This window comes from Cryptotermes secundus, unplaced genomic scaffold (genome assembly GCF_002891405.2).
Source record: "Cryptotermes secundus unplaced genomic scaffold, Csec_1.0 scaffold454, whole genome shotgun sequence".
Classification (NCBI taxonomy): Eukaryota; Metazoa; Arthropoda; class Insecta; order Blattodea; family Kalotermitidae; genus Cryptotermes; species Cryptotermes secundus.
In genome coordinates, this window is record NW_019729215.1 from 659,185 (window position 1) to 672,355 (window position 13,171).

Sequence of the window (13,171 nt, forward strand, 5' to 3'; positions counted from 1 at the left end):
GGACACCCTGTATATAAACTGCTGATTCAAGATTAAAAAAAAGGGGATTTAGGATGAAAGTTTCTGTCCGCAACAGCAAACCAGTGACGTCGTCCTAATCAACCTCTACCCGGGACCTCACTTCCCATCTTTTGGGGCCCTGAAAGGGCCGTTATTTTCCACATTTCTTAGTTCAGATTTCCCTTACTGGGCCATTTTTTTTGTCTCTTTTTCTTTTTCACACAATTCAGTTTTCTCTTGAAAGCAGCAGTGGATGCCTGGACAGGTCTGTTCTCTCCCAGTATTTCTCACCTTTGATGATAAACCATTGTTCCCTGTAAAAACGTCCCTGCTTTTTTGTCCATTTTCCCCCCCCCCCCCCTTNGGATTGCGATCCTTCCTTAGCCTCTCCCTGTAACTTCCCCTTCATGACCAAGCCTATTTCTGAACGTACTGCACTTCAGCCCTGCGGATGGAGGAGGCGCCGTTCTTCTGAATATTGCTATTTGCTGCAACACAGTGGTGAAAAGCCCAAAATTATGTTGCACGTGCATGCGTGTGTTTGCATGCATACATGTGTGGTTGATGAATACAAAACATGAACTGATGTCCCCGATGACTGTTCTAAACATATTTATTGTTTCAGTGGGATCGTGGTTCATTTCACCCGTCCTCTCCGGCCTGATGTCCGTGGTGCTCTTCAAGCTCATCCGCCATTTCATACTTTTCACACCGCACCCCCTGGTGCCTGGCCTACGAGCCCTACCCTTCTTCTACGGGATAACTATTCTTGTCAATGTCTTCTCCATTGTCCACAATGGGCCCAAATGTAAGTGTGACTATAATATGAACGCTTTCACTGACTTGCATTCACATGTCAGCCAGGCTAGAATGGTTTTGAAAGAAAAGTGTGTTGAAAACCCATAACTTGTAATCCTTGAGCTGTGGCGTATAAAGATTTTGCAGCTCATGATTTTGCTGGAGGAGAAAGGAAACATTTAACTGAGTTTACTGTATATAGGCTAGGTTTAGTGCAATGGCCTGATCAGAAGATGCACCCAGAGCCCCCTGTTCCATGTTCCACCTCCTGTGTGACATCTTTCCTAACCCGTTGTTCCCGTGTTCATCTCAATCTTCCTCCTCATGTTTCTCCCATTCTGTTTCATGTTTGAAACCTTCGGAATTATGTCTTCTGTTGAAATGGGTCCATCCTGCCTTGTTCTGCTGTGAACATATCAAGATATACACTATACACCGAGAGATGTTATGAAACACATTTATACCCTTACCAGTATGTAGCCACAGCTGGTGAGGCGACGCATAAATATTGCAGCAGTTTGCGGATATGATCCAGATCTTTATTGCCCATCCCCTTTATAAGAGTGAACTAATTTCTTAATTTGAGTGCCATTGAAGTCCCAAAGGAAAGCAAGCATAGTATTCCAGGCAAAGAATGGAAACTTCTGCTTCTTTGTTATGAATCATATTTGCAGTTGGTGGAGAGTATATTCAGGTGAGGGTTCATATGTTGAAGTTTGTGGGTGTCCTCTAATTACGCTTTGCTTTGTTGCAGTGCTGTACTTTGACTACATTCCATGGTGGGGGGCACTGCTTATCAGTATAGCTGTGGGATTAATCTCCATGCTGCTTGTCCAGTTTCTCCTGGTGCCATATGAGAAGAAGCGAGTCGTTGGTGAGTTCTCTTGCATGCAGACAACAGAGTTGCTACTCTTCTGTGATGAGGAGGGGCCACCTTGCAAACAAACAACTCGTACATTGAGTGTTCTTGTCACTTCGTCATGTGACAGTATGTTTGTTTTAGCTTTGAAACAGAAAGTGGAAATGTAACAGGGTGAAAAGCACATGAGAAAGGGATATCTGTAAGGTTTCCTTGTGCTGCTGGCTAGTTTGTGTAGCTGAAACATACCATTCCCCATGCATGCAGGATAACGGGAAGTTAAATGTACTAAGATTACAGCCTGTTAAACAAAGAAGTTTTTGGTAATGGTCCCCCATGCTTTATCATATAACCTCATTCATCATTCCTCGAAGTGGTAATGTGTTATCTCCGGATCTGATACACTTTTATTAGGTGAAAGGAATTAATGCAAGGACTATTCTTAAAGCAACCTTCATTCATTTTAGGGAGCTAATGTAGAAACGGGGGAAAGCTCACACATGTTAGGTAGAAGCATCACATGACTTATTAACTTGTGAATCATCACATACCTGGTCACCAAGTGTTTGTTCTTGTCTCAGCAGATGCTATTGATAATCCTGCCAGCTGTGAAATTTGCACTGTTTTCCACTTCTTCAAGCTAAAAACATGTGCCCTGCTTTATGGCCAAAGTGCAATGAGTGAAGGAACCGCAAGACTGTGCAGGATGTTCAAAGATTGGCAAACAAATGTTCACGATGATAAGCGAAGTGGTCGGCCATCTGTAGTGAGTGATGATCTTGTTCAAAGTGAAAGATGGTGCTCCACAATTTCAGAACTTTTGTCTGAATTTCCACAAATTTCATGCACTGCTCTGTGCGAGATTATCACTGTTAGGCTGGGCTATCGTCACGAATGTTGCCAAAATGGATTCTGAAAATGCCCACTGGTGCACACAAAATGCTGAGAATGGCTTCGGCCGTGACTTTGTTAGAGTGATACCACAAAGATGGCAACAAATTTCTCGATCACACTGTATGAGTAACAGGCGCTAAAAAAGTTTAAACGGACGTCTGCCTGTCAGAAAGCTGATGGGAGCTGTTTGCTGGGACAGGAAGGGATTGCTGATGGTGGAATATTGCAACAGGGGACCGCAGTAACATAAGTGTATTGAGAGACACTAGAAAAACTGTGCACTGCCATTCAGAACAAAAGACATGGAGTGCCGACATCCATTGTAGCACTCCATGCCTGTGCATGTCAGCATACAGCTGCTCATGCTTCAGCACTGCTGGGGCATTTTGGCTGGGAGTTGTTTGACCACTTCCCCCTTACAGCCCTGATCTCATGCCGAGCAACTACCGCCTGTTTACATACCTGAACAACTGGCGGGGATCACAGCGCTTCAACAATAATGAGGAGTTGATGGAAGGTGTCAGAACATGGCTGAGCTCACAGGCATACAGAAACTTATTTGCCAGTGTGACAAGTGCGTCAGTTCTGGCGGTGATTATGTTGAGAAGTGGCTTAATTGTGTACATTTTTTATATATTACTCTTTTTTTCTCATTTCTTGTGCTGTTAACAGCTCACCGGTGGTTACTTTCTGAATAGCCCTGGTACTTTGAAACATGGTAGGTGTATGTACCACATGCTTTAAGATGCATGAAGTCTACATTTTGCCCACACAAAGTATGAATTTTATTTCTTATGGTTCTCAGAATGACCTCATATTTCTAAACAGTTATTTGTTTGAGCTTTGTAATGGAGGTTAATCATATTTTTTGTGAGGCAGGAACTCAGGGTGTTGCTGCTGTCTGCAGTGGAGCTGAGCACGATATTAAGGCCCCCTCATATGCAGAATGTGTGCTACTTGTAATAATTGCAGCATCGTGATAACTTATGTTGCAGAACTCATCAGGAAACAAAAGGGGCGAGGCGTCAGTTTTTCATTCGGTGATTCGACAGGTAATGTCAGATAGAAAAGTAATTTTAGTATTTAGCCCATTATTTTCAGTTTTCTAAATAAAATATGTATTGAAACAAAAATGTGTCAGAAAACTTAGAGATATTTATGATTGAGACTTGAATTGAACATCTCTTATTTATCTCTGAGGCTGCAAAACTTGAGTTTAAATGTTTTGAACCCATAGTACGAATTGGAAACATCATGTTTACAGGATGGGTGATAATTCTGCTAGTCACTGTGCATATAAAAAGCGTAATTTGACTGAATGTGATTCTTTCATAAATATTAATGTATTTAACTAAACATGGATTCAGTATTTGTTTTTAGTACTCTAGGAAATTTGTCGAAATTATATCAGTTGAGTTTTTGTGAATTCAGTGTGGGCGTTGACCTTATGCACTGACCACCCTTACCCCTGAAATATTCCTGGTACTCATTTCTGTTAGCGGTTGAGCCAATCCCAGGGTCATAGTTTGGCTGGGCGGATTAGGTCAATTGAAAAATCCAGCGACTTCATTGGGAGTCGAACCTGTGACCTTCCAACTAGTAGCATAGTGTCTCAACTAACACTGCTACCATGTGTGCCCCTTATTATCGAGCATTGTTTGTATGTCAGTATGATCTGTATAGTGACTGATATGAGTCATTACTCATCCTGAGATGGTGGTTGAGCTTGAAAGTCTTGTATGGAATGTGGAAGTGTCAGAGTACAAGCTTTTAAAATCACTTGTTCGCAGAACTTGCAGGCTCTGTTGTCAGGTCACTTAGAAATTTGTTGGTAATAGTTCCAGTATTTTCTTTAGTTATTTATTTTGATGGCTTACGTGCTTCAGCGTTTCCGGCCTTCATTTGGTGTCAGTTTAACTAATCATTTTATATGAATAGAGGAAGTTTTAAAGACAGTATAATAAGACATTTGGTGTGGTAAAATGGAACTCATACAGTTGGTAATTAAACTGCTGCTGTTGAGTCCCATGGATCAAGTGATCCAAAAAATAAGTTTTGATGCTAAGTAGATCCTCTTGTACCTTTAGCCTGCACTTTCTCCATTGAGTATAGGGCAGTTGCATTTCGGACATTTCTGTGAATAAGTATGAACTGAATTCCTCAGTCAGAGAACCGACAGTGTAGATAACAACATGTGGTGTTAGTCTTTTGCATATCTTGCTTCTTGCTTTGAACAAGTGCAGTCAGTTTCAAATTACAGAACTTCAAAAATGTAGAAATCTCGTTTTCATTAACACTAATGTGGTAATTAAGTGTTATATCTTGCATAATCATTGCCCTAGTCTCTAGCAGTAATAGTTGCATAATTTTTACTTCGCTTTGTTGAATGAAGTAAACTTCTGCACTGGCAGTGAGTGTATTGTGCAGTGTAGCTACTGTATTCGTGTTTTTAAAGTAACGTAATCTCAAAGGCATTATGTTTGTCTGTAGCTGCATTAATGTGTGAGCAATTTCAAAAAATAAATTAATTTTGTTTCTATTTGAGATTTAGTAATTAAAACATTCTCCTTAATTTTATTAGCAACAATCAGAAATGACAGTAATTTTCTCTTCAGTTGTAATATAGTTTGTAATTTGAATTTCTCTGAAATAATTGCATTTGTCATCTGCATTGATAATTACAGTAATATGTTGTTTTTTAGTAATTATAATTTTGAATTTCTTTGTAGTAGTAGCCGTTTTGTATTTTGATATTGGTTATTTCTCAACAAATGAACTGAAAGCAGATTCCTGATACATTGTTTCTAGTTTTTAACTGCAGTCTCTAAAGAAACCAGTGCAATATACCTCACTATGCATTGTTAAATCGCTTGTTTTTTTAGTGTTAATGTACAGATGAAACCGAACTATCCCTGACAGATGCAGCACTGGCAGTTGATCATATGGGTTAACCACCCATCATTGTTCTAAATTAGAATATGATGATAAGCCATCAATTAGTTACATTAAATTTATGATTAAGGTTAATGTCTAACGTTAATCATATGTTATGACCCAAAACAGAATGCACAGTGTGAAGATGGTCCTGTAAGTTTGTGATCCTGGGTGGTTACCAGTTTTACAGTATATTTTAATGTACTCATTTTATGTTTTTACTTTACTGTTATGGTATTTAATGCCATTCAGTAAGGCTGATTATGAAAAAGTAAGATATAAAATGAAACTGAATACAGGGGTTACATCTTTTTATTAGTATCCAACATTGAAAGCTAACTGACAATTTTAAATCATATTCCCACAGAAAAGTTTGAAGTATTTGGTTGAAATGTAGGAGAACATGTGACTGCAGTGACAGTGAAGGTTGCTGCCTTCTGGCGTTTGTTACCCGGTACTCTGGTACATATGTACCGGCATTTGGAGGAACTTGTTGACTACATGGTAGAAGTGTGGTAGGTAGGTGTTAGCAGCTTCTGCCCGAAGGTGGAGGCAGCAGGTTGCTGTGACGTTAGTAACTAGACAAAGTGTGTACATTAGCCTTGCGTGGGGGTAGTTTTGGAAGGCATTAGAAGATGTGCAGTGTCTGTGTGTAATGTGTGTGGTGTTTTAATGCAGAATCTTCACGGGACCCAAGCCCCAAGACTTCACGAGCCATTTCAACAGATGATATCAAGAAGCCACTGCCAAGTATCACTGAGACGAGCGAACTGGACAAACAAGTGTTGACACTGACCGACAACAATGAGATGGTGCAGTTCCCTCCTGTTGTCTCGACAAATGGGACCAATAAGGCTGCCAGCCCCCACACATATTGCTTCCCTGTCGCACAGATGAACAGAGCCACGACAAAATCAAATGGCTATCTGCTGGCTGAAACAGCCCTCACTTCCACAAAGAACAAGGTAGGCAGGCATCTGGCTGTGGTACCAGTTCACTTGAAATGCTTGTTATTAAAATTTGTCACATTTTCCTAGCATCAGACAGTGTTGAGATCAAATGGTTAGAGCACTCCTGCTCCATATTCTATTAGGCGAAGTTATATATTGTGTAATTTGTTTACTATTGCAATTACAGTCACTCATATATAACGTCTTTCATGCGATGCCGCCTGGCTAGTCTGTCATATTCTGCTCCTTAGCTGAGCTGGTTTCTTCTGTTCTGCTCCCTTCGCCTCTGTTCTGTTTGGTCTCTTATATTCTACTGTCAGACATGCTAGAAGACTCCTTGTTTAAGTGCTCTGTTTTGATGTGTAGCGAGTGTATTCATTACCAGCCTGTTGTCCTGGCCACATGTTTTAACAAGCCGTTGGGTAGTAATGGACAGACACTCTGACTCAGATATTCTGGCTTTTAGGGAGCACACCACATTATCATTTGGGATGTGATGATGTGTCAGAGGACTGTGCTGCCTCCCAGTTGAGGTTCACTTGCCCATTCTTCTAGGCTTGCTTAGCTTACCCTTTGACACAGAAGATGTAGGTATGAACTTCTACCAGATCGCATGGTGTGACATCTCAGCAGATAATATCCTTCACAATTACTCCTCTGTGAATCTCGGGTCCGATTCAGGTTTTACGTAGTTTTTGTCATCCCAGAAGGTGAATGGCAGGATGGCACTTGTGCTGTTAAGTAGGCCGTGACTGCTCCTCCACTGCACATCCTTTCCATCTAGTTCAGCATTTGCTAGTCATCCTGCCTATCCATCGACACTGTGTTATGTGAGTTATCGAGAACACGTGAGAAAGATAACCTGACGCAAGATGTTACTTTTGTGTTGTAAGATTCCAGGCTCTTACAGCTGTATAAATGAAAATATTCTCGTTGGGAGTGCAACATCATGTAGTTTGGTAGGTAGGTGCCAACATTTTGGAGGAACCTATTTTTTTATCTTTCCTGTTGAAAAAAAAACTATTTGCAGGCCACTGATTATCCCATTGGTTTTTGTACTGAGCAAGTTGGCATAACATCAGTGCTTTAAACTTGTATTGAAGAGTGCTGTATTGAAATCTTGGATGGGATGCCTGCTATCTGACTGAGATATGTTGTGGTTTTCCTCAGTCCCTCCAGGCAGATGCTTGGATAGGAACTTGATTCCAAATCATTTTGAATTTGCTGTTCCCCAGTTATCACATTACTTGATATTGCACAGTCTGAGATAACGCAGTGTCATAAAGAAATGTGGGGGTCTCAGCTCTACGTTACATACCATTTTTTCCTCCCCCCATGCAGCTCTTGTTTACCCTGATGATGGAAGCAGCAGGTTCATAAAAAATGAAAGTACCTCTCTGCCAGAAGACTGTAATCTTAATAGTTGTATTTGTTTTTCAGGAGACTGCTTCTCATGTTGATGCTGAGAATCTCATAACGTCCATGCCTGGAAATGGCACCTTGCAGATTATGGGCCAGCCGCAGCCCCCACAGAAACAGCAGTCTTCACAGCACCTTCTTCCTGAACCTCTGCGACCAGGAAGTGGTCAAGTCACTCCCGTGTTTGGTAAGACATCTTGGGGTTCACCACGTTTTTGGCACCTTCATTTATGTTTATATCCTGGGTACAGAAAACTGTTTATACAGATTAAATCAACTGCTTTATTCCGGAAGCAGCAAGAATACAGGTATGTGAACGCTGAAGTAATGGGACTCGAGGATCTGAACTTTGAATTTGATGCCAGCGTTTCACTGCATGATCTGAGGATGTAGCTGCTGTTGTGATACCAACGAGGATGCTGTAACCCCCTACCAGTGGTTTTAAACACTCCTGAATGGTTTGACATTTCATGTCCTAGACAACGGTTTCTTGTGAAAGATGTTATTAATGCAGTATGTGGTGATGGCACAGCATCCTCTGTTGTGTGTGTGCGCCATGTCGAGCCCAATGAATCAAAATACTCAAATCTCTCTTATTTTGTTATTAATGTAATTTTAATTAATGACTTTTTTAAATTTGGAAAGTATGTGTTAATGTTCAGTGAATATAGTGTAGTACTGTCTAAATGCAGGAACCTGGAAGTCGTGTGTCACAGATGCTTACATGAAAGTTGGTGTACCTTTCTGCCTGTTCAGAGAGAAAAGTTTAAAAAAAGCACCTGTAAGCTTTATGTTTACATAAGTAACTCTGGAACCACTCACTGGATCTTTATGAAATTGGGTGTTGGGTGCTGTGCTAGAAGTTGTTAATGGTTTCGGGTTCCCCCCCCCCCTCCTCTTCATTTTGGTAATGGACACTGTACGTGAAGACGTGTGCATTTCTGAGCCCGCCGTGAAAGTAACTTTCAGAACTTTCAATGGAGGGGAAAAAAAATAGTTTTCAACAGAAGCTGTAGAGAAACGTGAAACTCATTTTCTATACAAAACATTTTCCCCCAAGTTTACTGTTCTTGTGATTATTACAGGAAAGGAAGCCAGACTTACCAGAATTGGTACACTGTGTGTGCATCTTTTTAACTTGTTTATTAGTTACAGAGAAAGTGAATTCCAGTCATCCCCTGTGCATCATGGTTATTCTGTGAGCCAGGAACCGGAAACCATCCATTGTTCTTATTTCACAAGCGTCAAGCATGTACAGTCATAAATTATAATCATAATTGTATTTGACGGTACAGATAAAAGTGTTTGGAATTAATGTGTAGCAGTAGATCCTGTCTCCTTATCTTCCTGTTCAGGTGCAAGCAGGCTTAAATGTGTTGTTCCTTTTAGGTTTAAACATGTCACTCACAGTTCCAGCTGCCAAACTGCTTGCTCCAGTTTTAGGCAGGCAGTGATAACGATTGTGTGCTTGAGGACTTTTTTTTTTGTTACAGGTCTGTCTCCCAATAGCAGTGCAGTGCCTCTGATTAAAGAACGTGTAACAGACGACAAGTTTGACCCTGAAGTAGCTGCTTCGAAGATGGAAGAAACAGCAAAGGAGGATCCTCCTGAGGTTGCCAAACTTTTTTCATTCCTTCAGATCCTGACTGCGACATTTGGATCATTCGCACATGGGGGAAATGATGTAAGGTGCGTCTTGCATCACATAAACTTAGATAAGCCAATGCCTTCATATTTTTATGGCCATTCTCTCGGATTTGTAACATCTGAAAATCATAACAGTGTACCAGAAGTTTACACGTTTCTGAGTATGGTGAGGTTAGTCGTGTTTTATAATTCTTGACATTTTCACTGCTGGCTATTTAAGTGATTTGATCGAATTAGCAGAACCATTTTTATTGACTAAGAACTGAACCTATTATCTGCATATGTTATATGACAGTCTGATGACATCCCCGTTGGAGAAAACATGTATTTATGTGATTACTTAAGTCATGAGTAGTCGCTGGCAGTTTGTGGCTATTTTAAAAGAAAGAAATGTCAGAGACACGACCACATGTGTCTGTAACATAACCTAGCAGTGTGAAGGATGTGTATTTGTAGCATGGAAAGGCTTGAAGTAGGTTCAGGCATGGAACGAGAGTATCATACACTGGAACAATTAGAATATTTCTTGTGAGCTGTGATAGATAACTCACTACAGACACTGTCCCTGCCAGAAAAGAAATCTACATGTTAAGGTATGGGGCCCGTCTTCCAAACTGTGCTCTCATTACTATCCTACCATTGAGGGTAACAGACTACAACCTGTTGCATCCCCACATTGGAACAAAGAGTTCCATGCCCTTGCATATGTGAGCTCATAATTTCAGTGCCCACCATCCCTAGAGGCAGTGTGCAAAGAATAAAAACAGATTCCGTTGAAGTTGCAGCCAATATGTGGCAGCAGCGCGAATTTTACCTTCAGAGTTGGTTATTTAATGATGCTGACAGTATTGAGGCCACGAGCAGCATCAGTTCTAGAATAATTAATGAACATGGAGCAGTTGAGGGAATAACAACTGACAGTGCGAATGTAAGTACTCAAAGAACATTCCACTTTGTTCGTCACACATCCCATATGGCCTGACCGGGGATCGAACCCAGGCCACTGTGGCGGGAAGCCAGCAAATGCAGTGACGGTTTCTCCTGTTTTCTTTCCCATGGGTGATTCTGACATTGCAGAATGCAACTCCAGACATGACTGACTGTGCATATGATATGATATGGTTGCAGCAATGCTATTGGTCCGCTGATAGCGTTATGGTTGATCTACAAGGAGGGCTCTGTGCAGCAGCAGTCAGAGACGCCTCTCTACATCTTGTTGTATGGTGGCCTTGGCATTTCCATTGGCTTGTGGATATGGGGCCGAAGGGTGATTCAGACAATAGGCGAGGACCTCACTAAGATCACAGCTTCCACGTGAGTCATTCGATACGATACAGTTTTCTGTTCAAAATGTGATGTGTTACGTCAATATTTGGACTATGTTTTGGTCATTTTCTGTCTGCTGTGATGACAGAAAATTTGTGTTCCTCTGAAACCTCCCGGAGTGCTCCCAGCCATATTCCAGAAGACCACAGTCTAAACCTTTGCTGCTGTGAACACATCACATCCATTACTGTAAATCATGTGCATGCGCACAGACACCTCTCATTGCTCAAATGTTTTAATGAATTGTGTTATGGGAAGATTGTTACTGCTTGTCTCTGTCTGTCAGATTTTTCAATTACTTTTCATGTGGTTTAAGGGTGAGGGTGTTTAGGTGCATTCTGATTTTATATTGGTCCAATACAGCCCCTACTTTTTGTAAGTTAATGTGGAAGACTTTTACAAGAAGGTTTTGATTAAGATGTGAAAGAAGTACGGTAATGAACCAGTCACTGTGCGGAGGTATTGCTTAATAAAGGGAATGCATAAGCATGGAGCTCCTTTTAAAATCACTGTCTTATGAATTTTGCTTGAAGCAGCTGGAAGAAAAAACACTAAATGAATTTTCATGAAATTTCATACAGTGTTACACCTGCATATAATGGAATGGTCCTCAGTTTAAGATTTTCTGTCATTCAGCATTCGATTTCAAGGATCCCAAGTCGGTAATCCCGATGTTAAATTTTCCACTTTAAGATTTCACTCCATATAGTCATTGGCTTTACTGTTCGCAAAAGAAACCATCACTATAGTGGGGTATTCTGCTGCAGTTTGTTGACCCATTCCAATTTTGGTTAATACAGGAACAAAATAACAGAGTTGACAAAAGCCTGCATGTGTTCCACTGCATATGCTTCCTTAACTGTCTGAATTGCTGGAACTGAAAGTTTGGAGTGATAAAATGTATAGAGGAAAAATGGAACATATGGTTTGTGCATAGTACACTCTTTTCATAAAGTTTGTATGAGTAGTAGCTGAGATAATGGAACAGTAAATTGTACTGCTATGCATGCATTTCCTAACTTTGTATATTCATCAGTCTCTGGTGATACTGCGGACACAAAGATTGCAGAACCAGGAACAGTGTTCCCCCAAAATGCGCATGAAGATGACTGAAGTCCCTTCTTACTCGAGATGACTATAAAATTCTTTGCAGTTATCCTCGCACTTGAATGCACAGGTTTTCACCCACTTGGGCCTGCGCACAAATACAGTGAATGTGATTCTAAATTATTATCAAGGTTTCCATGGCTTGTAATTTTCAAACTGAAAACCAAAAATTAAAGGCTCACATGTTGAAGTTGTTTAGCATTCTGCACTATTGATTCTACATGTAATAAAACTTTTGAGTTACCCTTTCATATTCTATGTGCAGTTTTGTTTTATTTTTTCCTATTTGAAAATCACGGGCTACAGAAACTGCGACAGTAATGTAGACTGACCCTGTATACGAGGTGTGTTCAGGAAATAACGGGAATTTTAAAATTTCGTGGGTTTGGAGAGTCCAATTGTCAAAATTTTTTTTTATTATGTTGGTATACATGCCCCTGAAGTACAATAAAATTTTCAGCTGTATTCATTGCTTACTTTGTCTGTGGCAGCCGCTAAGGTTAGACGTGTTTTTATGAGCTTGGCGATTTTCGTTTGTTAAAAGAAATGGATCAAAGAATTTGTATCAAATTTTGCGTAAAAAATGAAATAANCCACAAAGTTGAATCCTTGGGTTACAGAACCCCAACATTCATTTCCATGTGCACAACAGCCCCCCAGCACTGGTCCCTTTTCTTATCCAGAAGACTCAAGTTTGCCCCCTCCAGTCCTATTTGTCTTTCTAGTGATCTCTTTACTTCCTGTGTGTATTTAATTAAAACATAATATTATATAAGAGCATTAATACTTTTCTTGAGCTTATCTGAATGGATACTTACCACATTAAATACGTGGCATGAATATTGATATGTTGTTATCAGGGCACGGATTTTGATGACCTGAAAATATTAAAAAAATGACCGAAAAAATCCAGAAAATGACCGAAAAGAGAAAAGAAAGAACACTTCACTTCCATGTTATTCACATTTCAGAAAACATGAAGAAAAATTCCCTAAAATGGCCAAAAATGATAAGAAATACCTTTAAAGTCCAAAAATTTACGAAAAAATATACCCCCCAAATGAAAAAATGACCTTAAACCTAAAAATGTCAAAAAATGACGAAAAATTAAGTATAAAAATTACATTTCCATAACCAACAGCTGATATCCGAGATTTATATATTTAAGAGCATCGCATAGGATACAAGGAAAAAAAGATGACATGCCATCAAAATCCGGGCCCTGGTTGTTGTTGTT

The 13,171-nt window shown here is 40.2% G+C and overlaps 1 protein-coding gene across 3 annotated transcripts in view; it reads left to right on the plus strand.

Moving 5' to 3' along the window:
* The window catches only part of LOC111865448 (sodium-dependent phosphate transporter 1-A), a 71,243-nt gene that overhangs the window by 50,030 nt on the left and 8,042 nt on the right, over nucleotides 1-13,171 (plus strand). For all 3 annotated transcript variants that reach the window (XM_023853493.1, XM_023853495.2, XM_023853494.2), the window contains exons 6-12: nucleotides 626-808; nucleotides 1,553-1,672; nucleotides 3,547-3,603; nucleotides 6,164-6,450; nucleotides 7,876-8,041; nucleotides 9,348-9,543; nucleotides 10,630-10,815. In XM_023853493.1, coding sequence (XP_023709261.1) covers nucleotides 626-808; nucleotides 1,553-1,672; nucleotides 3,547-3,603; nucleotides 6,164-6,450; nucleotides 7,876-8,041; nucleotides 9,348-9,543; nucleotides 10,630-10,815 — 1,195 coding nt within the window. The remainder of the gene's footprint in view (nucleotides 1-625; nucleotides 809-1,552; nucleotides 1,673-3,546; nucleotides 3,604-6,163; nucleotides 6,451-7,875; nucleotides 8,042-9,347; nucleotides 9,544-10,629; nucleotides 10,816-13,171) is intronic.